At 43.7% G+C, this 25,030-nt stretch overlaps 1 protein-coding gene and 1 long non-coding RNA gene across 3 annotated transcripts in view; one reads left to right on the top strand and one right to left on the bottom strand.

The window, feature by feature from the left end:
* The first annotated feature begins 235 nt into the window (after positions 1 to 235).
* LOC309846937 lies at positions 236 to 23,205 on the top strand. Of its 2 annotated transcripts, none has more exons than XR_014302201.1 (4): positions 236 to 4,106; positions 10,397 to 10,551; positions 16,686 to 16,766; positions 23,109 to 23,205. It is a non-coding gene; the product is annotated as an uncharacterized lncRNA (long non-coding RNA). The 2 variants fall into 2 exon arrangements; XR_014302202.1 differs by lacking the exon at positions 236 to 4,106 and adding an exon at positions 8,353 to 8,486.
* GDA (guanine deaminase) overlaps positions 17,729 to 25,030 on the bottom strand; it is a 75,386-nt gene continuing 68,084 nt past the window's right edge. Inside the window, exons 12-14 of the mRNA XM_082696597.1 lie at positions 23,169 to 23,299; positions 22,765 to 22,792; positions 17,729 to 21,674 (exon numbers count right to left, since the gene is read on the bottom strand). Of these exons, the coding sequence (XP_082552723.1) occupies positions 21,604 to 21,674; positions 22,765 to 22,792; positions 23,169 to 23,299 (230 nt within the window). The 3' untranslated portion in view covers positions 17,729 to 21,603. The remainder of the gene's footprint in view (positions 21,675 to 22,764; positions 22,793 to 23,168; positions 23,300 to 25,030) is intronic.

Here is a 25,030-nt window from a genome sequence, read left to right as displayed (position 1 = left end):
TTGTGGGTCAGTTTGAAGGCTACATCATAGGGAATTCACTGTTGCCAACCAGGAGTTCAAACAGTAGAGAGGTACAATTCCATAACCAACCTCTCTTCCCTTCAATCGTCTCCCTTTGAAGAAAATATTAAATATATATATTGAATATATATTTTATAACTTCTACGTATGTATTTAATATATATGGTGCCAAAGTGTGAAGACAGCTTTGTCCCACAGGCCTCTAGCAATCATCCGAGCACTGGAAAGGAGTTGCTCTCCCCAACCTAGTGCAGAGCCCCCTGGAACCTTCCTCTTGGACTGTCTTTCCAGCACCCTCTAAGGATGAAGCTTAACATGGTGCCAGAAAAAGGAAGAACATTTAAAGGGACCGGGTCACTTTTTCATAGATAAGGTAACAAACCATGAATTTGAAATGAAGAGGTGATAAATTGAAAACTGCTGGGGCGCCTGGGTGGCTCAGTCATTTAAGCATCCGACTCTTGCTTTCAGCTCAGGCCATGATCTCAGGGTCATGGGATGGGGATGGGGCCCCGGGTCAGGCTCTGCATTCTGTGTGGAGTCTGCTTGTACCTCTCCCTCTGATCCTCCCCCAGCTCATGCTCTTACTCTTTCTATAATAAATAAGTTAAAATCTTTTTAAAAATTAGTAACTGCCATAACACTGTACATAATGCTCCAACCATTTAAGTCTAACTATTGGACTAGGAAAAAAAAATCCCTAAGTTGAGTGCTTTAAAATAACCATTGTATGATTTTCTCTCATGGGTCCACGGATTCCTGGGGCCAGCTGGGCCATTCTCGCACTCCACATTATGACCTCTGGGGCTGTGGTCTTCTGGAGGCTCAGCTGGGCTAGAAGAGCCAAGGTAGTTTGCGTCCGTATGTTACATCACCCAGAGATGACTGGAAGGCCAGACTCAGTTGAGATGCTAGAAAAGCTGTCTCTGTCTCCATACAACCTCAGACCTTTTTCATCTCCACGTGCCTTCTCCATACGGTCACTCCACATGGTCTCTTTAATAGGTCTTTTTAGCCAGACTTCTTACATTGTGGTCTGAGAATGGAAAGAGCTTTGGGACATAGCCTTGAGCTCCCTATCAGTCCCCAGGCTTAAAGGAGGTTGAATATTCATTGCTGGAGATTTTAAAGAAGGGATTCACGTATCAGCCAGCTGGCCAGACTGAATGCCCTTCCAAAGCTGAGATTCAAGATTTCTAAGACTTGACATTCTTCATCGGACTATGACAACACCAACGTCCCAATTTCCCTGCTAATGATTTCACTGGACTGTCTAATCCTGGCAGAGGACATGGTGCCTGCTATTTGGTAATTGGTTTGCATAAGCTAGAGTAAGCCGTATTTGACTCATGCATGTATCTGCAGAAACTGAAAATAATTGACCAAACCACAAGTGGTGTTGTTGAATTTCATATTTGGTGAATATGTAAGACAGTTTGCATTGCATTCTCACTTCTTAAGCCACATTTAACATACCCATGGAAATTTGTCATTGTGAAGTATTTCCACATGCATGATTCCTTTCTGATGGACACATCTTTGCCTTTTATCTTCTAAGAACTGAGGTGACTGAATTGAGCAAGCCTCATTTGAGATTTTATAACTTTGTTTCATGTTCTCCCTTGTGAAACTGTCTTCACTAAGGATGGTGAGTAAATGACATCTATTTGCATTGAAAATACGGTTTTCTTTATGTCTGGTCTATTATCGAGTCTGGGTTCGACCTAAGAGATTATTCAGTGTTTGCAAAGGAAAAGAATATGTCCAGCTTGCTGCTAGAAAAATACTCTCCCATATTTTACTGTATTGTTTCAGTCTTTTATGAAAATTGTGCAATTGTGTCCTGCGGGGTGTCAATGTAAAATTAATTTGGTCTTTTTCTCTCTCTGCATCTTGACTTTTTGGTGGGAGACCCCGGTTGTTGCCCAGAGCAGTTTATTCAAGCTTTGGCCACTAGGTGGTGCATTCGGTAAACATTATCTCCACCTCCTGGGACAGCTTGCAATCTCTCTCACCTCTTGTTCTCAAAATGCCCATTTTCTATCTTGGGCCAGAGGGCCAGTTTCATTTCACTATGAAATAATTATATTTATCTTAGCATTTAAGCCACAGAAAACCATAATTTCTTTCAACCCGATACATCCCCTTCAAATTCATCTATGTGATCATAGAATGAAATTGAGCTGCTTAAAATGAGTTCCTCATCAGTGGAGGTATGCAAGCAAAGGAAGGAGAGCCATCTGGTGAAGACACGTTGGAAACACGATGACACTTTATCTCTGAATACTTTTAAGTGTATTTTCAGGTCATGATCCTGAGGGCCAGATCATCTCCACCACACTGTAAGGCCTATTGTGTAACGGAACCTGGACTGAATCCTGACGGAAGAACCAAGAGGCACTGGGAGACTTTGGAGGTTTATTTAATATGGGGGGGCAGGGTGGTGGTGGTGGTGGTAGGGGGTTGAGAGGAGGTTGTTCTCCAAAGTTCTGAGCCCTGAGCACAAGCAGGGAGGGTACTTTATACCCTTCTACTTCCACCTACTTGGTGATTTTGGTGCATGTGGGAAACGGAATAGGAAAGAAGAACCCAGAAGGGCTCTGAGACAGGGACTGGAATTCACGTGCTGGTTTGGCCGGCCATCTTAAGAGTACAGTTTTTTCCTTATCATTCCTCTTCAATGCTCCCTTTAAATACCTAGTTTAGAGGGCCATCATTATCATCTACTATGGGCTGATAGCCCTGCAAGGCTAGTATCTGGGCAGCAGCTTGTCTGGTACCAGTGCTTTCTGTGAACTTAGCAATCCACCTTAAGGTTCCCAAGGTTGCCCAATAAGCAATACCAAGTTTCTGGGAGAAAGTCCAGTCAGAAGGGGCAGCGGCGTAAAGTCCAACTCCTGAGGTGAGGGATATCGCGCCGAAGATTGCCAGAGACCATAGCAAACAGATGTCCATCTGTCGATGGGTCTCACCGAAGGTCAGCTGGGGCGGGTCCATGGGTTTGGTTGGGCTTTCCACTGGTGTAATTCGTCCAACTGGTGACCCTTCTTTACTCTAGAGTGGGGGACCCAATGGTTGACACCTGAGACCTTGAGGGCAGTAGGCGTGGTCAGAACAACAATGTAGGGACCTGTCCACTGTGGTTTTGGGTTTTGAGGGTGTCCTTTCTAAACTTCTCAGGAGATGCGCCTTAGAGTTTTCCCCAGGGTTTGTAGTTGTTGGGAGACTTCTAAGCTTCCAATCTGTTCGAGATCTCCTCTAAGCCTGCTTATCATGGGCGGTGGCCTGCATGGAGCCTTTTAAATCCCATTGACTAGAATAAACAGTATCAGTGACCTCCAACAGTCATGCTGTACAGAAGTATGAGTATGACGTTCAGGTCCAGCCATAAGGGTAGCTGGGTTTCAAGTCTGACAGGTTTTAGGTATTACTTCAGGTGTATCTGCAAGCATAGCCTGGTATTTAATAAGCCAGCCTCCATCATCCATGATGGCCTTTGGTTTCTAAGACAAACCTGGACCTCATGTGAAGTCATTATACTCAGGGACTGTCCCACAGTGAGCTTTGAGCATCCTTTTACCAGAAGCACTGTTGTAGAGCTTAGCTAAAGCCTTTGCTTGCAATTGTACCTTAATAGAAGTGGCTTCTAGGATAAATATGACTAAAAAATTTAATACCATTAAGAAGACCTCTTTGAGGTAAAGCGTTGATCTAATTACAAAGGATCACTGGCGAGTGGGAGAAAACTTATCTCAGGAGATAAGGGCATCCCCAAGTGCATCATCCAATCCAACCACAGAGAAAGTGGGGCCATCCATTATCTCTACAAGTCTGTAGTTAACCCTATGGAGTGGGGCATGCTCTGGCTTTTAGGGAATGGTTTCATCATTCCAAACACACAGAATTGCTCAAAATGCTAGTTGAGTTATACAGTTGTTGGGGAATTAATCCCATTTTCCAGTTGTTTAAATAATTATGTGCTCATGGGATTCTGTTATTATCCCCACAGAATAACAAGCAAGAAGATTGTCTAAATGAGCTATTGTGCAACTTCCCTGAAGTTTACCTCAAGTTGTCTAGCTCAGGTAAACAACAAACATTTGAAGAATCAAATCTAGGGGCACCTGGGTGGCTCAATGGGTTAAGCCTCTGCCTTTGGCTCAGGTGATCCTGGGATCCTGGGATCAAGCCCCACACTGGGCTCTGTTCAGTGGGGAGCCTGCTTCTCCCCCACCCCTGCTCTCTCTGCCTGCCTCTCTGCCTACTTATAATCTCTCTGTCAAATAAATAAATAAAATCTTTAAAAAATAAAGAAAGAATCAAATCTAGAATTTAACATCCACAAAGGTGGGTTATTTAAAGGTAATTTTTCTAAGATAACCCTCATTTCCAGAGATAGCCAAATTAGGACTTATTTATTTGAAAAACAAGTCCAGGGACACCTTGGTGGCTCAGTGGATTAAGCCTCTGCCTTTGGCTCAGGTCATATCTCGTGATCCTGGGATCAAGTCCCACATCAGGCTCTCTGCTTGGCAGGGAGCCTGCTTTCTCCTCTCTCTCTCTACCTACTTGTGATCTCTGTCAAATAAATAAATAAAATCTTCTTTTAAAAAATGAAAAACAAGTCCAGTTTTAACAAAATTGACCTAATTATTTACATAAGCTCAGCAAGAATAGTGAGTGATCATATAGATCTTTTAGAATCTGCTTTGCTAGAACTTTTATAAGGATCTCTAGGTTAAACTTTTAGTAGCCTCTCCAAGGCAGAAACCAGGCCAAGTACTTGCCATCAGACATGCCTGCAATACCTGTAAGATTTGGGCAGATTCCTCTTCACAAGGTCCCCCAAAGTATCCTGAGGTTCCTGCACCCGCCAGGAAGTGACATTCTTTACTCACCTGGTGAGGCTGCTGGGAGCTCTGTAAGCAAGGTATCAGGCCAGCATTTCCAAGGGGCTTTACGGCTCCAAGCTTCAGAACACTGTTTCATAAAACTGTTCATATAGCTGTCCATTCCTTGAAGCTCTTTGGTCCTATCTGAGTCTATGATGTCTCTCTCAAATATAACATTCCAGTCAAAGCCTTGGTAAAATAACCAGTGTTTCCAATGGTGTCCTGTTACATGGAGAACAGATTCTTAATGAACTTATGCAAATGACTAGGACTGCCATGGAAGAAGGACTACTTACCAAGACTTTTGAGTTTCAGAGAGTTCAGGTAGAAAAGCTGAATGCTTTAATTTGCTTGCAAATGATTATTTTATCATGTTTCTGTAAGTCATAGAAATCTTAAGTTTCCTTAACCAGGAAGAGCGAACATTAAAGAACCAGCAGTGTTTTTCGAACAAGGATCTCAAAACTACAATTGCCTTTTTAGTTCATTCAGTCCCCATCACTGATTCTTGTTCAGTCTGAATGCAGCTTTTACTTAGTTCTAGAAGTTCTTTATTCATTTCAGTTCTGATCTTAAAGATACTGGGTAACTGCATTGTCCTAAAAGTCCTTTATATTAACCTCCTTGAAAGATGAAATTCATTTTGCAAGACATTAAGAACAATTATAAATGACAAAAAACTCAGAAATGAACATTGTTAATGATCTGACAGGGGATTCCACTCGGATACAATTGACAAGGAAACTCAGTTATTCTGTGATACGTAACACTCAACAGCCAGAACCAGGAGGTTATAAACTAACCAAGCAAGCCTAATTAGTCGACAAGACTTTTTTCAGGATTTAAATCTTGGGGAAGTTTGTTAAAACCTTAGAAAGTTTTAAAGCACCTAAAAAAGATTAGGGATGTGAAAGACCTAATAAACTTTAAAGACAGAGAAACTGGTTTTTCTAGGCAGGCAGAGAGAAAACAACTACTTGCATTTTCTTACCAAGAGCAGACCAACAATTGGAGAATACTTTCTTTTTGAACTGAGAGAAAGCAAACTTTCAATCTTATCCCAATGCACTTTAAAATCCATTCATTTCAAGCTTGGTCCATCCTGACTACATCTAAAACTCCATTCCAAAGTTTTCCCTCCATAAACCCTCTACAACTTTCCTTTGCATTCAGATTTTGTCCCAAACCATTTGTTTCCAAACAAACATCTCATTTAGGACAAAATTACCTTCTTTTACCTTCATCAAAAATACATTCCCATTCCTCATTTTTCTTACATATCTCCTACTTTTCCATGTACAGAGTTGGTTCCCTTCTTTCCTATCAGTCTTAGCAGAATTTTACACTCTAACTTAGAGACCTTTATCTCCAGTGAAGACTAAGGAGTAACCAACTATAAATTGTTACACCAGAATTCTTTAGATGGCAAATCTGTGAATTGGTTAGGCACAAAACATGGTTACCAACAGATTTAAATATCCTTAGTTTCTTTTTTCTTTTAAGATTTTATTTGACAGAGACAGCCAGTCAGAGAGGGAACAGGGGGAGTGGGAGAGAGAGAAGCAGGCTTCTCGCTGAGCAGGGAGCCTGATACGGGGTTCGATCCCAGGACCCCAGGATCATGACCTGAGCTGAAGGCAGACGCTTAACGACTGAGCCACCAAGGTACCCCCAATATCCTTAGTTTCTTTGCAGTAGGAATTCAAATCACAAATCTATGTCCAGTAATTAATGATTTAGCACTTTATCCTATTTGGGAAAGACCTAAATGTCCAATGAATTCAATTCCCATTTATCCTCCAAGCAAGACTTTAAAGTTTCAGTTTACCAAAGACTTTGAAAGCTATTTCAATTACCCAAGAAAACTTCAAGACCACTTACCACCAGGGTAGTCATCCTTTTGCTAACAAATTCCAACAGAGATAACACGAGGTTATTTGACCTTCAGAAACATTTGACAGGATAAGTTTCACATTTACTGCTGATAACTGCAAAGACACGTCTATCTTAATTAAACCGACAAACCTGCACACTGAATTATGTTCCACCTGGATCCTCCCCACGATCAGTTTTCACCTGAGACAGGTGGGGAAATCTGGAGTGGGTGGTGTCAAGTCCAGGGGGCGCTCTTCTCACTCCTAGACGGTGAAGGGAGGAACCGTGTTGCCTGAGGCATGGAGGATGGTTCTTCCCTTCACCGTCTAGGAACTGATGAGCTCCTGAACCGGGAACCCTTCCTCTGCCCTCTGGCAGCACCTCGTCTCTTCTGCCTCCCCATGCCCCGTCTCCCAGTTCTGCACCACCCTGGATGCGGCCTGCATTACTTTGGTCCTTCCTACTAGCACAGAATTGGACCCATGGGGGCAGAGTATGGGCTACCTGAAGCCAGGATTCAATACATGGGAATTGGTCAGGGTGTCTGGGAGTCCCAACCATAATTCTGTAAAGTGGCGGGGGGGGGGGGGGGTCTCCGGGCACCCTCAGAGGACCAGTCAACCCCAAAGGTGGCCAGTTCACATAATATATGATATAATATAATATTCCATAATATAATATTCCAGTTCACATAATATGCCCAATTTTCCAGGACATGTTTTGATCCCATAGTCTCCTGAGAAAGCCTTCTTAAAATTTTCGAGCAGACAGTCTAAGACTGTAGGTTTTAAAGAGCTTCCACCCATGGTGAGCAGGGGCCCTCGCGTCAACCCTGTGTCGTTGGCGCAGACAAGACAAAGGCTGGGCGCCTCTCCAAAGGACAGGCCAGTCAGATGCTCGCCGGTCCGCCCTCCCAGAGGACACATGGGTGCCTCCTGCCGTTAGCAAGTCCCTATAAACTCTAGACTGGAGCCCCAGGGGCTCGCCTTAGACCTTATGAGATCACCACTGAAACAAGTTAGGGCCCACTCGGACTCCTTAGGCTTCTGGGGACCCTAAAGGTGTCCGCCCGGGGAGCCACAGAGTCAGTCCGCCTGACAAGCCAGGTCAAACTGCACATTCGTTCCCGCATTCACTCCAGGAGTTATTACAGCTCCTCCCGCCCTGGGAGGCCCTGACCTGTGGCATTCCTTTTGGAAATTCCTTCCTGTCCCCCTTTTGGGGGGGTGGGTTCTTGACCTGAGGGACCTCCGCCCTCCCTGGGAGGCACTACCTGCGACACCTCTAAGAGGTCTCTGGGAAGCAGTCAGTTTCCCCTTCCACCCTGACTGGTGGGGAGCGGGGTGGGGGCAGCGCTGACTGGTCCTGGGGTCCCAGGCCTTACCAGAATCCAATGTGGAGACCAAGTAAGTCCTCAGAGGCCAGGCCTCCTTTGAGTCCGGGTGGGAACAGCGGGGCAGGTCTGGTCGCTGGCGACCAGACGGGAGACTGCCGGAAATCAGCCCGGGCGCGCCTACTCCTTTACGACGCTCGTTGCGTCACCACACGGCCGTGGCCCCAAAGCAGTGGCAACCCTGGGCTAGTGCAGTTGGGTTACCTGCTCAGGGAGCCGAGTGTTATGCAACCTGGACTGGATCCTGGAGGAAGGACCAAATGTCCCTCAGAGACCTTGGAGGATGGGAGGTTTACTTAACACCGGTGGGTTCAGAGAAGGCTGCTCTCCAGAGGTCTGAGCCCCGAGCGCAAGCAGGGAGGGAGATTTCTGCCCTTCTACTTCTGCATACTTGGTGCTTGTGGCCCACGTGGGGGAAATGGGGTGGGAAAGAAGAACCTGGAAGGGCTTTGAGGCCTGAATTCCCGTGCTGGTTGGTCAGCCGTCTCCGAGAACCCCTTTTCCCTTGATCAGTTGTAGCTACCGATGCTTTTAAATAATTGAGAACAACCTAACAAGTGAAATTTACTGACGTTCTAATTTTAGTGCTGCAGAGACGGAGTTGAGTAGTTGTGACAGAGACTTCTGAGCGGCTCTCCTTGTTGGCCCACAGAGCCCCAAATGCCTACTCTCTGGCCCTTCCCAAAGACAGTTTGCAGACCCCTGATCTAATCTGCAGACATTATTCAGAGTTTGCCAGTTATCCCACCAGCATTCTTTACCAGGCCTTGAATCCAACCCTGTTATTTAATTTTGGGGGCCTCAGCCTCTGTTGTGAAAGTAAGACAATGATGGTCCCTTCCCGTTAGGTTCTTGTGAAGATTGAGTGGCTTCAGTATGAATCAGTTGGACAGTGTGTGGTATAAAATAAGGATGCCTCTCATTACATCAACCTGAGTTTACTTCTCATCTTTTAAAGAAAAGTAAGAGAAGAAGTCGGGGAATTCTGTTCCTATTCACAGAATGGGGGGTGCACCCTGTTGGGGTGTCCTCCCTCTGGGGTATTTGTGTCACCCCTCCAAGGACTGCAGAGTCCTGTATGACTCACATGTCCCATCCTCCTAGAAGCTAAGAGACATTCTCTCCTGTCCAGTGTGTAGCTGAGAAGCCCGCAGGACATGGCAGCTATTTAAATGCAAAGGATTAATTTCACAGGTGGGAAGTGCAAACGTAAAGAATTTCATCCGGTAGCCAAACCAGTGGACGGTCTGTGTTTCACCTCACCAGAGAAGAATCCTAACTCTAACTTGTGTGACGGTCAGAATGGCAGAAGATGGACCCCCATGTCTGCCTCAAAGCGATGGAGTGTTATTAAGCGAGGATACAAGGAACGCTCTCAGAAGTGAGAAGGGGTCCCAACTGGTTGCTGTTGGGGACTCTTCATGGGCACTCTTACTGAGAACTGGCCCAGAAACATGTGGCCCTTAAATTCCCATGGCATGGGTTGTTTTGTTTTGTTTTGAATAAGGATTCATGAATGGTTAACTTCTCCGTTGAGGCCTGGTCATTTTTTGTTTTCTGTGGTCACAAGTGTGATTATTAGGAAAACACTTGAACCCTAGCAGTTGGGACAGGGTTGTCTGTCTTTTCCTCCTCGTCTTTGTTTTTGTTCTGTCTTGGCATCTGCATACCTGAAATACCTTCTGAGCCTCCTGAGGGACCTCTTACCTCTCCATCGACACCCGAACCCTTTTCCAGCTCAAGTTCAGCTGCATTTGCCAGGGCGATAAGAAAGAATGACAAGGTTGCATTTAATGGCATATAAGTCTCTATGTAAGAGTTGTAGGATTACAAAAAAAAAAAAGAGAGAGAGAGAGAGGAAAAAGGGTGTAAAGGATTTAATACAATAAATCTTTTGGGACCTGCAACAAGGAAGCACATACAGATCTTTTGGGAGTCTTTTTTTTAGATTTTATTTATTTGTGAGCGAGAGAGCGTGCGCGTGCATGCATGCATAAACAGGGGGACCAGAGGCAGAGGGAGAAGCAGACTCCCCACTGAGCAAGCAGCCCAACACAGGGCTCAGTCCCAGGACCCCAGGATCATGACCTGAGCTGAAGGCAGATGCTCAACCGACTGAGCCACCCAGGTGCTCCCTTGGGGGTCTTAATTGGGGCCAAAAAAAAAAAAAAAAATTACCAGAGATCCAACACAGCTTCTCTTCTCTGCTTCTCAGCACAGGCCCGCCCTGGGGGTCCTATTTTTCTCTGCTGGCTGAATCTGCTTACACATCTAGCACACCCACGGGTTGTAAGAGCCAAGCCCAGAGGGAAACACACCCTCGGCCTCTGACTACAACTGTCATTAAGGATCCTGCCGTATAACCCAGTGGTAAGTTTATTTGGGTCCTGAATTCTAATTCCAGGAAAACAGCATTGGGTTGGCCTAGGTTGGATCAAGTACAAGGACTAATAATCTGTGATGGTGGGGGATGGGGTGTCCTAGGAAGGCATCCTGTGTGTAGAAATGACCCTACCCCTTTTAGGATAGACTGTTCAGCATTGGCTGCCTGCTCTCAAGAGAGCACATGCCCCCCCCCCCCACAAATGAAACCCTTTTTGACTGCATAAAATTTGAGATGTTTAAACAGCAAAGAATATCCTTAACAGGATAATTAGGGCTAAAAAAGCATCACAAAAGGAACAAGTACTTGCAAAATATCAACTCCTCCAAAGTAACATGAATTTAGGATAAAACTAATAAAAATATTCCTATGTTTAGCTGGGAGTGTGGTTATTTGAGGGTTTTTTGGCATTGTATTTAAAACATTGATATAAATATTTAGTAACTTCTTAGGTTTCTGATAAAAACTCACAGCATATACACATTATCTTTATTGTTTTAAACATCTTCATCCAGTCAGGTCAAACCTCTCTCAATTTTGGGTTAGTGTAGTGGACTTTTTATTTCAAATCAAAATAAAGTACTTATACTATCTTAGAGGAGACAGAATTGAAGTGGAAATAATGTAGTCATAAGAATTATAATAAAACCATCTATATTGGGGGTGTTGTTACTTTAAGAGAGAGAGGGAGTTTTGGCGGGGAGGGACAGATGGAGAGAGAGGATCCTAAGCAGACTCCATGCCCCAGTGTGGAACCTGGTATAGGGCCGATCCCATGACCCCGAGATATGACCTGAGCCAAAATCAAGAGTTGGACACCTAACCTACTGAGCCACCCATGCGTCCCTAAAACTATCTGTATTTGAAATACACTGCCTTTGGCAATAAGAACAAATGTAACACTAATTAAATAACTTCAGTCAAACTTGAAAAGAGAGGAATCAGAGTTATTCCTAAAGAGATATTCAGGTGCAGTCAGGTGATTGCAGATGTTCAGTGGACTTTTTATTTCACCTGTTGCAACCTGACCAAACCCACAGGTGACCCAGATCCTGGCCTCAATGCTTCCTTGGGGACCTGATGATCCAGGAAGATTCTCTGACACGGGGCCCCTGCCCTTGGCTGCATGCAGAATCGCAGGGAGTCATGAGGGAAAGAGTTGGAATCTAAACTCAGCTTCAGCCAGTTTGTGTCTTTTTGGACCATGTTCTTTGCTAGGTTATTGAGCTTTTAAATCTCATGGACAGAGCTGCCCACCAACCATCTCTGCCGGCAGGACGTGGTTCTTTCCAGTCTTTTCTCCGAGACTTCTGCCATCTGCCAGTAGGGGGCGCACTTCTGAGGGCAGTGGCTGATGTTTTCACAGTTTCTCCTCTCTCCAGCGGTTACTCCCTCCTCAACTGGTTTTCTGTCAAGTTGTGTTACATTCTTGAGGCAGTTGAGGCAGTATTTCAAGGCTTAGCGGAAGCACTTGAATCTCACTTCCGAGGTGTGAATGTTTACCCTGTAAACATACTTGCCCAGACTGCTGACTTTTTCTTTGATTTCTGGACTCCTTATTCCATTGGCTTTCTTCACGTAATTCTTCAATATGTCCTTGTTTTTCTCTTTCAAGTCTTTTCAGTTAACAGCATCAATGAGTTTCTTCACATCAACTTCTGCTTCACAGACCAAGTGATTTATTCTGTCTATTGTCAAGTTGCCATCATGTAATGTTTTCTGGAAAGAACAGGCAAACTTACCATCTTCAGTGCAGTTTTGAGTATTTGACCAGTGCTCGTCCCATACCCCCTTGCTTCCTCCTCAGACATTTGCTTCTGCCCCTGCAGTTCCTGCACCGCCCCTTCTCGGAGCTTTCCTACTTGGGAAAGTTTTGGGCTTCCCTGAAAATGAGTGTTTTCAGCCAGAGCATCCATCATCTCCCTCAAAAGTTGTTCTATGTTCTTCTGAGTCGCCCCTAAAATGTTGTTGCCATCAGCCACTAGGGGGCGATGGGATTTTGATGCATTTTCAAGTGGTTTTGTCTGTCCTTGAAGTCAAGCTTTTCTGCTCTTTTTGGACAAGGTCTACCCTGTCCTCCGGAGAAGATGCTACCTGTTGGGATATTCACTGACTGCTGCTGGACTCGGCGTGGGTGATTCAGAGGACTGGCCTCCTCCCGGCTGCCTCTGTGGCTCCAGCAGGCTCTCGTGGAGTTTTTAGTATCCTGCAAACTGAGCAGAGAATCTCTTACTAGCTTTTTTCTCTCCTTAAGGTGGGTTAGTTCTTTTTGGGAACAAAAATCACGGCAGCTTAGACCAGAGTCTCTGAGAGAGACCCGAGGACACTCAGGCCTGACCCAAGCATTTCTCCACCAGGGCACTGAGCACCACCCCAGGGCTGGCTGGGGAGATGGCACATGGCCTTGGTCAGGCCCTCCGTGACTCCAAAGGGACCGCAGCTCTGTTTCTGGTTGCCAGTATCCTGTGGGCCACCACTGACCCACGTAGGTGCCTGGCGGACAGAAGAGGCCATCAGGGGGCTGGAGGTCAGGCTCTGTTAGAGCGTGCTCTCTGATGTACGCCTGCTTCCTGCACAAACAGAAAGTGATCTTCTTTGTCCACTGCCATTTGCACTCGTGGAAAACACTGATTGCTTCCAGAGCAGTCCAGCTGTGAGCTCCGAGCACTCCAGACCTGACCTAAAGTTGCGGGACGCTGGGGAGGTCAAAGCAGTGCCATGTCATTACCCATTCTCCACCCAGGAGAAGGGCAGTGCATAATGACAGGGCACACAGCAGGAGAGACTCCTGGCCCCACACCCAGGGGTGAGGCTCACTCTCCTGAGTTCAAGTTTCCTTGGGCAGCAAGGATGCCTGACCCTGTCTCCCAAGGTCACAGGGTTCTCCCTCCCCGGGAAGCTTCCCACCCGGTTTTTTGGTCAGTCCAGCTGGGTAGGGGCAGAGCCCTGAAAGGCCTCAACAAAGGTATTAACTCACAGCCCTGGATTTCAGTGTCAGAACAGCTGTGTGTTAACAGCTGTTGAATCTTCAGTGGGACCAGTGTTCTCCTTTACATCCGTGGATTTCTCGATCAGGGGTGCTCCATGGGAACTTGAGCCAGGCCACTTCCATCATGTGACTGTACCATCTTTAGCCCTGACTCCCAAGGTCGTCCCCCAATTTTCCTCCACTCTGTGAAGTCCCTTTGGGAGAGGGAACAGGTTCTTGTTTTGGCTACACTTGCTGCCATTTACTTCTTTAAGCAGCATCTGACTCTCCTGGTATCCCACCTGGGACTCTGCCAGGAGCGACTTGTCCCTAGTTCCTTTATTGGAGCAGAGCTAGAGAACCCTGAGTGGAGCTGGTCTGGGGTCCCGGAGGGTTCAGGCCCCAGGGGGTCCCTATGGATGTGGAGGAGAGAGAGCCTCTGAGCAGGCTTGGGCTGTGGACATGGCCAGATTGCTTGTGAAGTGATCGTTTCTTTGTTTATCCTTCAGTCCTTTCTTTAAGAAGAAAGTTTATAACCTGTTCCCGAAGAATTCAGCCATATGAGGGGCAAAGAGATTAGAGGGATGTTAGTCTCGGCTCTTTGATTTGCAAGTGGCAGAAACAAAGCTGGCAGAAGCATGAGCCCCCGGAGGACAACGAGGTAGCCCACAAAATGGTAGAGCATTGAGAGCCCCAGCAGCCCTGGGGCCTCTGGTTAGGTCAGGCAGCACAGGAGCTCCTCGGTCTCCAGCCCCAGAGTCAGGAGCAGGCATCTGGATGATTCTGGGCAGCGTTCATCCTCTCGGGTTTCTCCTTGTGGAAGGAACATGGCCGCCGGCCTCTCTCTCCCCACCCACTGGGGTGCAGGTCTGTCTGTACTGTGAGCTCATCACACATCTGCCTAGTGAACAGGTCAAGGACCCTTGTGGCACACAAGGCTCCTAGTTCTGGACTCACTGGCTGACACGTCTTCTCTCTTCACACCTCTGATCCTGTCTGGTCCTTGTCTTCACCGGGATGGCCCTTGTCACTACAGCGGCTTTCTGTCCTCACCAAGGTACTTGTTCGTAATAGAGTTTGGAGGCTCTAGTCCAGACCCACTGAATCAGAGGTTCTAGGATGAAGGGCCTGGAAACCTTCACTCCTGGTGACCTTTATGGTCAATGGATTCGTCCACCTCAACCTTATCTTACTTTTTTTAGAGGCCAAGCTCATGGTGACGGCTGTTGCTAATCACATGCTCCTTTGGGAACACCGTTTGGAGAATCTTCACATAGAAAAGTTCCTGTTCTTCACAGCTCAGACACTGCTTCCTCTGTGACACCTTCACCACTAGACTTTGCCCTCTGTTTTCCCTGCCCACCAGATACCCAAGCTTGCCCCTCTGAGCACTCCATACCTCTGTCACTGACTTCTCCAGATCTCTCACTTATCATCCCAGGCTGAGTTCCTCAGAGGTGGACATTGTTTTTAACCCTCAGCACTGGGCCATGTGCCCGGTATGTGGTGTGTATTTACTAAAACATCACTTGAATGAACATGGTCTAAAAGGTACCAACTTCATGATCAGCAAATTAAACATTCCTTGATAGGCTGTTATTTATGCTTCCTGCAGATATGGATTTCTGTCTTTTTTAAAAGAAGCAACTCATTAATCTTCAGTATTCAGTTTTACCAACACATGAAAGGCCTAGGAGAACAGCTACATACATTTCAGGGCAATTTGACTTATTATCTGCAATTTCTGTTAGAAGCCATCATGCCATGAGACATGGCCTATAGTACCACAAACTAATGAAGTCTTGCACATATATGTTGATTTCTCTCTCATTATATCTGTGCATTAATTTTATAAGGAACATGAGAATTTTGTACAAGTTATACATAATGGGTTCCTTTCCCCCTATAGGTTATAATAAAGATCCCACTTGCGAGAGAGGGCACAGTTGTCCTGGGCATTAAAAAAAAAAAAAAAAAGGAAAAAAGTGTCCCCGAGCTGAACACAACAACAAACACAAACCCCCCAAACCCCACAGCTTGTCTTTCACACCCATATGCCTGAGTCATCACTGTGTGGTTTTACTTGGATACAGACATTCAAGACATGTTCATGATGCTGGAGGGTTGGTGGTGCTTACATAGATTAATCCAGAATATGTAATTGGCCAAGCCTGATTCATCTGTCACAGCTCTGCCTGGAGAAAAATGTACATGAATTTTGAAAGAAGTATGCGCACTGCTTTTTCTGAGCCTCTGAAATTCTCCTTTGAAATAGCAAAATTCTCTCATTTCCTTATCTATGGGTTTGGTTTCCGTGACTCAGTAGAGATTTCAAAGTGCTTTCCAAGTACAAAGCCGTCCCTCGATTTGTTCTCAAGTTCAGGTGGCAAAGCAATCAACTTTTGCAGGAAAACAAAAAACAAAAAAACAAAAACCACCACCAAAGCAGCTTAAAGCCTCTCAAACGCTTCAGGAAGCAAATTGAGCCATTACAACACAAGAGTCAAACTCTTCCTTGAATTACTCACGTACTCACTGTGGCTTTGTTGGACAGAAGTAAAACACAAGTCTGATTTGGAGACCGTCCCAAATTAGAACAGAAATTAATTTCACAGTGAAGCTGTAAGTTTCAGTCTTCAAGCAGATATGAGAACCTTTTTTTTTTTTCAAAGATTTTATTTACTTATTTGACAGAGTTCACAAATAGGTAGAGAGGCAGGCACGGGGCGGGGGGGGGGGAGCAGGCTCCCTGCCGAGCAGAGAGCCCGATGCGGGGCTCGATCCCAGGACCCTGAGATCATGACTTGAGCCGAAGGCAGAGGCTTAAACCATTGAGTCACCCAGCGCCCCTGTGAGAACCTTTTATCATCAAACTGAATGATAAATCTTTCCAGGGACTTTATTTCTTGTATGTTGGATTTTTCTGCTATGACTTTGAGCTCTCTTTCTACAAGAGAAGAGCAAATGTTTGCTGACTTCCCTGTAAGGAAGGGCAGAGTCCAGGCAATCAAGGAGGGCTCAAGGGGCCTACAAAACCCCATGTCAGCTGTTCATATTTTCTTGATCACTTTTTATGTTTAGGTAAAAATGGTTTTTTTCTGAGTTTCCTTGGAAAGATTGCCCACTAAAGGTTTTCCCATATTTTTTTTTTAGCAACCTCTCTTCCCACCCCAAAATGCAGACTCAACCAATGTAGAAGCATGGGAAAAACCCAAGAAATATGATGGATCTAAGGTAATTTTACAGTGATGGTGGAGGTAGGCTTGATCGTTAAGAGGGGATGAGTCTGAATTCGTGAAAAAGTTGATTTATACTCTAAAAGAATGTTCTATCACTTTTTAAAGAACAGAATACTTTCCTTAACTCCTTTAATTTTTTTCTCTTATCCCATTTTAAAGCAAGATTAATTAAAAAAAAAAAAAACACCAAAACCTACTCTTATTGGTGGCAATACTTAAGGATCCTTTTCCTCTAAATGCATGTGGTCCTGAAAACACCCTAGTACAGGTCCTATTTTGCTACTGACAAGTATTTTTGTATCTAAACCTTACTTTATTTAAATGACTAATTTAATACCATGCAATAATTTGCGCATGCCTGTTGATTAACTATTAACGGAACTCTTTGCTCAGTTACAAATTAGGTGTACTTTTTTTTTTTAGATTACTCACCTGAGAATTCTGAGTATTTTTTTTTAGATTTTATTTATTTATTTGATAGTGAAAGAGAGAGTACAAGCATGGGGAACGGTAGGCAGGCAGGCAGAGGGAGAGAGAAACAGAATCCTGCTGGGCTCCTTGCTCCTGCTGAGCAAGGAGCCTGATGTGGGGCTCCATCTCAGGACCCCGGGATCATGACCTGAGCTGAAAGCGGGTGCTTAACCCACTGAGCCACCCAGATGCTCCTGTGTGCACCAATTCTTGACGTTAATGTGCATTTCTTACTCTGTTGTGACGTTAGAAAATAAGAAATTTAACTATACTGAAATCAAAAGTAACAGCAATCTAAATGGCTGACATTCTATAAGCTTAATTTTTAGAAGTTATGTATGTTGTCTATCATAAAATGGAAGATACACATTGGCCCACAGCTACATATTCTATTCTATTTTAAAAAACTCATGTTAAAAGGAGAAACACATTGCAAGATTAATCTCCCTCTGTCAGAGCGATAGAACTCACAACAACAAAAAAATGTAAACACAAAATCTCATTTATTTTTGTCTGAAGCACAAAGGAGCTCACTCAGCACATGAACAGGGAAGCAAATCACACAAATACTGAGTAAAAATGTTCTCATGAATACACACATATATGTCCTTAAGAGCAGCAGTCCGGAGTTCGACATATAATGTCAGGTGGTTTGTGATAGAGAATGCTTTCTGACAGGCTCCTGAACAGGAAATAAACAGGCAACTCAGTGCCCCATGGTGTCTGTTCCCCGTGGACGCTGAAAGCTGTCTTAGAATTTACAAGAGTTCCGACAACAAACAATAAATAAAACTTGTAATTGAAAAAAAAAATTTACATGCGTTCCATCACTGGTCTCCCAAGTTTTGCATTTCAGTAAATTTGGACTAGATTTATAGACTAACCCCTCAGCTCTCAATCTCTCACCTGTGGGCGGGGAAGGGAGAGGCTGGTTGTGAAAATACGCATGGGGTCCAATGCTAGGGCTTTCCAGTAGTGTCTGTTCGTCTGTGTACTTCTTTACACACTTTCTTTATAGACACTGAAAAGGGTCAGGGCCCAAAATCATACTAAAAGGGGCTGGGTAGATCTGAGGTTGCAAATATCTCTTCTAAGACTCACCAAAAAACCCCCAAAAAACAAAAAACTTAAAAATTCGTAACAGTCCGTTTAATTTGAGAATTATTTCAAGACATTGCCATGACACATTTCTTAGTCTACCTTTTAAAAATTCAGAATGCTCCTTTTAGACATGTGAATGTGTCCAGCAGCATCAACAACCTTAAAAAATGGACAACAATGAAAAGATGGAAAAGATGTCCACTAGGGTACAAAAGAGTGGAGGTCTAGATATCTTCCATGTACGCCCAAGGTAGAACTGATACAATAGGCCTTCCAGCTTGCCTTGAAAGCTTTCCATATGTCTGGTTCTGAGGTGAGAAGCTTAAAAATAGGAAGAGTCTGGAAGGGAATGAAGGTTCAGAATACATTGCTGGATCTCACATCCACTGTGTTACCTCTGTAGTTGCCAACAGGGACACTCCAGGGCTCAAGATCAGCTAAGCGTAACAGGAAAGTTTCTGATCACTTTCCTCCCTTTACTATGCAGAATTCTCAGGGCAGTGAAAAAGAGATTCTGTGGGGTTCAGTGCTCACAATAATAACTTAGAAAGACTTCCTCCTGGCATGAAGGGAGCTAGGTCCAAGATATTCTCTTGGATTCTAGCACCTTCGACAATGAAATCAGAGAAAGAACCAAAGAAGGGAGCAGATTCTTAGTCTCAGGGTACGATTACCAGGACAACCTCTCAGTCCTAATCCCATGTTTCATTCCCTTTTGGAAATTCAATTCACCTTACCCGATCAGCCCCCTTTTCTGTTCTCTTGTAGAAAATATCTTTCAGACACAGGCCTGTCAGCACTATTAACTCAGTTTTTACCTGTTAAAGTGTATTCCATTAACAAACGCCATGAAACCCGACTCCACCAATACAGAGCGAGGGGAGGGGACTGCTAAGGAGCCTTCATTCTTTCTTTCCTGTCAGAGAGCAAAATATTCGACCATAAAGTGACAAATAGGGTTGGCTTGAAAAACTGCTTCTCCACAATTCAGAAAGTCAAGCCACATGAGGCCAAGCTAACATTTCAAGGTGTAGAGCCTCTGACCACATGTACGGCCAAAGACTGCCATATTGCACAAAGCCTACGCCACATTCAGGACCACTGCGCTGAGAGCCACGAAAACACAGAAGTTCTAAGAGATGCAGGGAGAGCGAACTACACGTAAACATTTCAACACATCCTATTTTTACCAGAAAAGATAGTCAGGTCTTAAGATACTCCTGGGGCTAAATGGAATGTTTGACAGACTGGTTGTAGATGGCCACTCTTCTTGCTGCTGGGGTCACACCTGTTTATATACAGAATCCTTCATCGAAGTGAAAACTGGTGCTGGACATCGACACGTACTTCCTTAAGGAAGGTACAAGTGTAGGATCTTGCAAAGGCTGGTAATGTAGCTGCTGCCTATGAGAGGATTTTACACATCTGATCTAAATTCGTCAGTCCACTCCTGTGGGTTAGACACCAGGGAGCCATGTTCCTTTGGCCACTGGAAGCTAAATTTACGGAGTCACTTAATATCCCACAACACAAACTGCTTGTGTGTCTTAAATAAGATCAAGTTGTGTGTCAGCTGTATTCAAATAAGAGAAATTCTTTAAAAAATGAAAATAAGACCAAAATTGTGTTCCATCATTAGATGTTGTGTGTACACAATCAAATCTAAAAGTGTTTCCACCGGGAAAAACAGACTGCTGATTTAGTACAACTAATTGAGGATCAAATTTATAGTACAAGAGGGGAATTTTGTTCTTAGGTCTGTAAGAACCTAATATAATATAGATATATCCTATTATATTCTCTACTCTAAGGTAAATTATAAGGAGTTACACTTGAGTCCTAGGTGTGAGTGTGAAGATAACAGTAAGAAAATCTATTCCTTTTCCATGTTGGTTCATAGTATTTGAAATTAAATGAGAAAACTGTAGTATTTAAATGATGTTCACATCAATATTCTTCAGAGTTTATTAAAAATTTTGCTTTTAATTATAGGTTATGGAAAAGTACACTGTACTGGGAAGCATAAAAATACTCGTTGTTTTGTGTAATGTTCCTAGATGTCTAGTGTAGGTGAGTCCTATTACTATAAACCTTAAGTGGGGCATGTACTTTCATTATCCTAAAATTTGAATGTCCCCAAAATTATAAGGAATTAAAAAGGCAACAGGATAAAATGGAAAAATCCAGTGCTTTCAGTAAGCAGGGTTTAAAGATTTTTAATAATGTATTTAACTGAGTTTGTCTTTCATTTTAAATTCTACCAGATTGAGATCTAAAGGTGAAATATTCAGCAACCATGGCATACCTCTTGGGGAGACCCCATCATTGCGATGAAACCATTCCTTTTAGTACTGGTAGCTCCTTACTGCCCAGCACGTGACCCAGTTTATGAAGACTCCAGTCTACACAACAGTGGAGTATGGAGTTTGTTTCTTTTCTAATAACACTGAAGCAATAATAGCATCACACATTTATACATTAAGGTGATTTTAAAGTACACAAAAATACCACTATTTGTACCCTGTAGTTATATGAATAATATTCCTAAGAGTCTTTAAATCTTTAACACCCAACCTCTGTCAAACACTCTGCAGCACAGAACTATATGAAGAAAGCATGTGGCATTCAATTTCTGACATTTCATCCCCAAAGAAGGCAAAGCACAACAATAACACGTCTCTGAAATGCAAATTCCATTAAGTGCAAATTTCCAGAACACAAGATCAATCTAGAAACACATTTTAAAATTCAACAAGTTCTCCTCTGAAATTAATTTGCTCAGTACATAATTTTTAATCATAATCTGAAGTGATTTTCCAATGCATGTTCGTAGTCTAATTTTTTCTCCCTCATAAAAATATATTTACTAGTTCATTTTCCATTTTCTGATTTTTCACATTTATTAGCTCAACATATCTAGCCTTACAGGAATACCTTTTCTCTCCACATTTCCAAATACGAGATCGATTTGACTTAAATCTCACAATAAGAACCCCACCAGGAATAACATTCCCTTATATTTGAGCTTAAAGTAAATCCAAACAGCTCAAAAGGGAGAGATTCTGAATCCTCCCAGCCGGAGGGCTGGGAATTAGCACGACCCCCTTCAAACGATTCGTCAAGTGAGTACTGTAACTAGACACAGAAAGAGAGAGTCATCCCAAGAACAAGATACTATTTTTGGACTTTCTAACTCGGCCTGGGCACCAGGGAGATGCAGAACCACGTGATCCCAGGAGAATTCGTAGAGGCCGAGGGTCTTACACTGAGCTTGAAAAGGGGACCACCTGTTTTCCGCCCACATAAACCTCCTCAATATTTCGGTCATCTCCTGAAAGAAAAATGAAGGAATCATTCATAAAGTGTTTTTATGTCAATACGTAATTTTTTTTTTTTAAAGATTTACTGATTTGAGACAGAGAGAGAGTGTGTGAGTGTGGGGGGAGGAGAAGGGCAGAGAATGGAGAGAAGCAGATGCCCCACTGAGTGTGGAGCCCGACCTGCGGCTCAGTGCCATGACCAACCAGAGATCATGACCTGAGCTGGAACCAAAAGTCCCACACCCAACGGACTGAGCCACCCAGGCACTCCTATGTCATTAGGTGTTTTAATTGCCACAGGGAGGGATTTAAAAACAAATACCACTTCTGAGAGGGAAAATACAAAAAGCTACATATTTTTCCTCTCGGACTGTTCATAATCTGGACAAGGGGACATGACCAAGACACGGGGTTCCATCGAACTGGAGGATTAGGGTCTGAATTCTGCACCGAAGGCAGAAATCACAGAAAGTTGGGTTCACTTTCTGCGGGCAGCCCTGTCAGCTGGAGTGGTTTGCATTTCCAGCCCTGACAGTAAAGGAAATGCTTATCTTTACAGGCCAAAATCATCCTCCGCATGGGGAGACGGAGGGCCTTCAGGAACGGAGCTCTAGAAACGGCACCTCCATCTCTTTCTCAAGTTCACCCAGTACTCAGAGCTCCCCAGACCAAGTGGGGGGCAAAGTAGAATCTTCCGTACTATTTATTTCTCTCAGTGAACAGAATCAAATGTGAGAACACGTTAAAACAAAATAAAACAAAACACACACACACCAAACATGGGTGGTGGGACTCCACCACAAACTTATCACAAATAGAACATGGTAGGAAGGACTGGGCGGGTGTTCAGAGTGAACGGGGAGGAAGGGACCCAACGGCCTCTTCCCTGAACCTGCCGTTCTTTAGCTTTGGATTTATCTTTCAGAGGAACACGGGCATTTCAGATAATGCCCTGAAATGGGCTTGATGCTGAGGAATGTTAAAATAATAAAGGAAATGGTCACGCATAGAGTTTAACCTATGGGGCCACACATGCAGGGGGCCATCCCCAAGAAAGACCAGGAAAGATTTTATTTAGCACAGAGACATATATCCACCTACCTAGGTAGAGGAACTTCTGGATTACAGCCTAAAATGCAAAATGAAGTAATAATAAGAAAAAATATTCTGTGCATTTAGAAGAGTAAATTCACAGTCAACAGGGATTGATAAAGCGCAGACATACAAATTTCTCAGAGGCAAAATCTACTTGTGTTAATGAAAAAGAAATGGACTTACTGTAGTCAAATAGATTCAAATATATAAATCTATTCAAAATACAAGTTTTTGTTAGTACCATCATTCTTATTCTTACATTGGCAAATTGAAAAGGATCTACTTTCCCTTTTAAGATTCCCCTGTATTCCCTTAAAATGTTCCAATTTCTAATTTCTTTTTTCCTCCAGGGAAGATATGCTGACTACTTCATGATAAAGATGCCTTTTGACGAAATTCGTTTTACTTACTTCAGATGTATCACCAGCCAGATCCCCGGAAAATAAGTCAATGGGAGAGTCAGATGCTTTGGGGTTGATCAGGAGGGCATCGAATTCCTTCCCCACTTCAAAGTTTCCAATCTCTTTATCCAGCCCCAGGGCTACAGAGTGGAATAAATTAGTAAACAGTCAGTATTTGGAGCCCTCCGATGGTGAAAATGTCCCCCTCTGTCCTTGCAAACTATCACTAGAAAAAAGCTATCTTAATGGGAAGCAGAGAAGCTCTCATTCTAAGAAATCCTGAAACACTGACACACAGGAAGCAGAAGAAGCATGTGGAAAGCAAAATCTGAGAATAAAAACAGGTCCCCTCATCACCACGATCTCTAATTCAGATGGTGTCTGTCTGTTTCAGCTCTATTAGTGCCCTTCACAGTCCAGCTGGCCTATGATTTCCATTCATCCCTCTAAGAAACATGACGATTGACATAATGTCTTCTTCTCCCCTCCTGTTCTCCCCCCCACACTCCAACTCTTGCCCTTTTTGTTCTGTGAAACAGCTGACGGGATCTATTTTCATGGCAGTGAAATGAACCTCAAATAAGTATCCTTTTGCATCTTCGTCAACGCAGGCCTGTCCATCCTAAGTTCCTTAGTTTAAATCCACTGAATGGAGAAAATTGACTTCTGAAAGTAAGTATGTCCTCCTAACTCAAGAGTGCCAATGCTTTAGAAAGCAGACCAATTTCTTGGTAACCTCAAGGACTTTCTGCTTGCCAGGGAAGAATGGTTTTCTAAAATAGGTCAGTACTGTCTATTGACTTGATCCATCTCGTAACGAGAATTCATGTTCCATGAATATCGGATGTCAAGGAGGAACATCTGTCATATTTATGATTTAGTTTCCGAAGATGGGAGTAGTTGGCTTTCCGAGTCAATAAAGATATTAAATCTAAAGCTCCTTAAAGCCTGTAATCTGAGTGCACGCTGAACTATGAAGAGGAAGCAAGGCCAGCTGGAGGGCACCATTGTTTATTTGAATTTTTGCATGTGTTGGCTGAATTCTGTCCCATCAAGTTAGAGTCCGATGTGAAAATATTGGATCAGGTACCGCCATTAGACACAATCTGGTACATTCTCTTTCCCTGTATGGATCTCCAGGAGATTTTTTGGCAGTTCCCTAAGCACTGATTAAGAAACCCCACTTGTTCTTAAAAGATTGTTTAAAGGGTAACTCTTTTATTCTCAGAAAAAGAACAAGATTTTATAGCTAAAGAACTCTTACAGGCAGACAGGGGTGCAAAAGTAATTAGAAAATGTTAAAGGCAGTTAGGTGACTCCTACTAACTGTGTAGGAAGGACCGAATGTAGTAGAAAAATCATTGGATATTCTCTCCTCCTTTGCCAATTACAATCTTTTTGCCTTTGATAAAGAAGCTTTGTCGAAGATTAGTTGACCATAGAGTTGAGGGTCTATTTCTGGGCTCTCTATTCTGTGCCATTGATCTATGTGTCTGTTTTTGTGCCAGTACCATGCTGTCTTGATGATGACAGCTTTGTAATAGAGCTTGAAGTCCGGAATTGTGATGCCACCAACTTTGGCTTTCTTTTTCAATATCCCTTTGGCTATTCGAGGTCTTTTCTGGTTCCATATAAATTTTAGAATTATTTGTTCCATTGGGGGCTTAAGTGGGTACGAGAAGAATAAATGAAACAAGATGGGATTGGGAGGGAGACAAACCATAAGTGACTCTTAATCTCACAAAACAAACTAAGGGTTGCTGGGGGGAGGGGGTTTGGGAGAAGGGGGTGGGGTTATGGACATTGGGGAGGGTATGTGCTTTGGTGAGTGCTGTGAAGTGTGTAAACCTGGTGATTCACAGACCTGTACC

Source organism: Mustela nivalis (assembly GCF_964662115.1).
Source record: "Mustela nivalis genome assembly, chromosome: 13".
In the NCBI taxonomy this organism is placed as follows: domain Eukaryota; kingdom Metazoa; phylum Chordata; class Mammalia; order Carnivora; family Mustelidae; genus Mustela; species Mustela nivalis.
This window is presented reverse-complemented; position numbering and strand designations above follow the sequence as displayed.